At 33.1% G+C, this 2,583-nt stretch overlaps 1 protein-coding gene across 1 annotated transcript; it reads right to left on the bottom strand.

Moving 5' to 3' along the window:
- Window positions 1-832: 832 nt before the first annotated feature.
- Window positions 833-1,694, bottom strand: LOC114751507 (21 kDa protein-like). The gene has a single exon (XM_028940175.1). It carries the CDS (start codon window positions 1,629-1,631, stop codon window positions 1,059-1,061), a length of 573 nt encoding a protein of 190 aa, XP_028796008.1. The 5' UTR covers window positions 1,632-1,694; the 3' UTR covers window positions 833-1,058.
- Window positions 1,695-2,583: the final 889 nt, after the last annotated feature.

Consider the following 2,583-nt stretch of genomic DNA (forward strand, 5'->3'; position numbering starts at 1 on the left):
AGTTTTACACTTAAAAGTTGAAGCATCAATTACAATTTTTTTATTTTAAATATTTTATGTCAAATTATAAAGGGAAAATTGCAAGTAAAGCCCTTGAATATGTAAAATTATAATTTGGGATCCTAAATTTGAAAAATAGCAAATAAGGACCCAATCTTACATTTGTAAATATAAAATATGGGTGAAATGTCTAAAATGCCCCTTAACCAAATTCTAATTTGGTCTAATGAAATTGTCATTCGTTAAAGTGAATTTATTATTTTTCACAGCTAACTTGTCATTTGGCATATTCTCAACCAAATTGTAATTTGGTCTATTAAAATTATCATTCGCTAAAATGAATTTGCCATTTGTCATAATCAACTTATCATTTGATTGAGAGGCATTTCAGACATTTCACCTATATTTCATATTTATAAAAATGAGACTAGGTCCTTATTTATTATTTTCCAAATTCAGGATCCAAAGTACAATTTTACATATTTGGATGTGTTTATTTATAATTTTTCCAATTATAAAATCACTTTTAAAATTTTCGCATTTTAGTATCACAAGCTCGTTAAGTTCTTGTCATGACTACAGCCTGTATAGGGTGCAGATAAACTTTTCTTTGCCCCTCTCTACTACGTGGCATGGCCATATTGGATGTCCTGTGCCAGCGATTAAAACTTTTTTAAAATATTGTTAATATATGTAAAAGAAATCAATTCTGCCTAATTTTTTTTCCCAGTCTTTCTGCCTAATTTAGTCCTTAAATTCCACAAAGTTGCCACAAAGTTTTATATTATAAATAAAATCAAAATACCTATCTAATTTGCATATGTAAAATTACTTTTAAAACAAAGGCCTGAAAAACTTACTCTGATCAAAATCACACAAAGCACTTGGTCAAAAAAAGGGGAAGTACAAGCCATCCTGAAATGGTTCTCAAAACAAAATCTCCAGTTCTTCCCGGGTTTTCTCACTCTTAAACAAACATGTGGATCGATCCATACACACGCGACTTTTCAGATTCAATCCACAAGCAAATCCACACACGGAGATCAACAATTCTCTGATTAGCCTTTAGAGGCGTAGTGATTGATGAGGGAGAGAGCATTACTAGTGACCTGAGCAACACGAAGCATTCTGGTCCTTATAGAACTCTTGATTCTGCCATTCAAAGCCTTTCCGGCGAATCCATCTGTACAAGTGTTTTCATCGGTGATCGCAGAGCTCACCCACGTCTCGACATTGCTTATGTGCCATTGGAAGTCCTGACCCTTGGATTTGACGCAGAGTTTAAGCTCCTTGATGGATCGGCTGAGCCGATCGACGCTTTCGCCGATCTCTTCCAAGCAGTCATGGAGAGCCTGGTTCTCTCTGTTCTTGAGGCCTCTGAACTTGTTGAGCTTTGAGACGAAGGATTTGGTGGAGAGAGTGGTGTTGAGGCTGAGAGACAGAGCGGTTTGAACCAGCTGGTGAGGATTTTGTTGGATGGAGGAGGCGTAGGAGGAGAGAGATTCGACGCAGATTGAAGGGTACGTTGTGGTACTGCAAGAGGATCTGATGAAGCTTGAGGGCGTGGCGGCTATGGCGGAAATGAAGAGGAGAGAGGAAAGAAAGGTGAGAGACGAAGATGCCTTGAACATGTTTGGGGGAATGCTTCAATGAGGGAAAAGAAAGGGATGGATATTCAAAGATTGATGTGGACTTCGAAGTGCGATGGGTTGGGTTTTATAGAGGGCATGACCAACATGCAAACAAAAAAGGATCTTATGAAGTAAATCAGGGTTTTGGTGTAAATTTGTTTAAAAAATTTTTAGTTCATGAACGTTGGGTACTTGAAAATTTTTTAGAAATGAATTTATTTTAAAAGTTTAAAATTACAGTAATATTGCTTTATACAGGTAAAAAGTTAACATTGACTGTTAAAATAACGAGGTTGACTGCTAATGTTTTTAACAATATAAAATAATGTTATTATAATTTAAAATTTTTGAAGTAAATTTGCTCCTAAAAGAATTTTTGGATACCAACGCTTCTAAATGAAAACTTTTGAAGTAAATTTATACATTAACTCAACAAATAGTTGAAGCTAAATTAGCTCAACTAAGAAATAAATAAATAATAGAAAAGGAGATGTGTTTGATTTTTAGTCCATAGAATTTGATAACAATCTTTATAGCTTTTTATTAAAAAAAGTAATCCTTAAATAAAATTTTTTTCTAGTTTTTCAAAGTTTAAATCCCCTAATAACCGGGTAGCCAAAAAAAAATCCCTTATTAACCTAAACATGGTTTGTGTGTCATTTGCTTTCTAAATGTGTTGCTAAATTAAATAATAATAATAATAATAATAATAATTCACATTTCATATTCTATTTAAAATTTAAAATAAGAAATATTGTGATATGTTCTTTATATAATACAATTAAACACACATGACTGTGTCCATATGTCGACACCAAGTTTAAAGTTTGAATTTCATCCAAACACGTCAGGTGGCGTTGCCGTTAGGCAACTAGTTGCTAACATTATGATGTATTCTATCTAAGTTGAAGATATTTAAATTATAATCTTCAATTTTGAGATTATTTTGGAG

Source organism: Neltuma alba, unplaced genomic scaffold (genome assembly GCF_004799145.2).
Source record: "Neltuma alba isolate B1F8T4 unplaced genomic scaffold, ASM479914v2 tig00006957_pilon, whole genome shotgun sequence".
Lineage (NCBI taxonomy): Eukaryota > Viridiplantae > Streptophyta > Magnoliopsida > Fabales > Fabaceae > Neltuma > Neltuma alba.

What these genes read in the sequence shown, in the direction of transcription:
- LOC114751507 (XM_028940175.1), bottom strand. Translation starts at nt 1,631, where the DNA reads ATGTTCAAGGCATCTTCGTCTCTCACCTTTCTTTCCTCTCTCCTCTTC.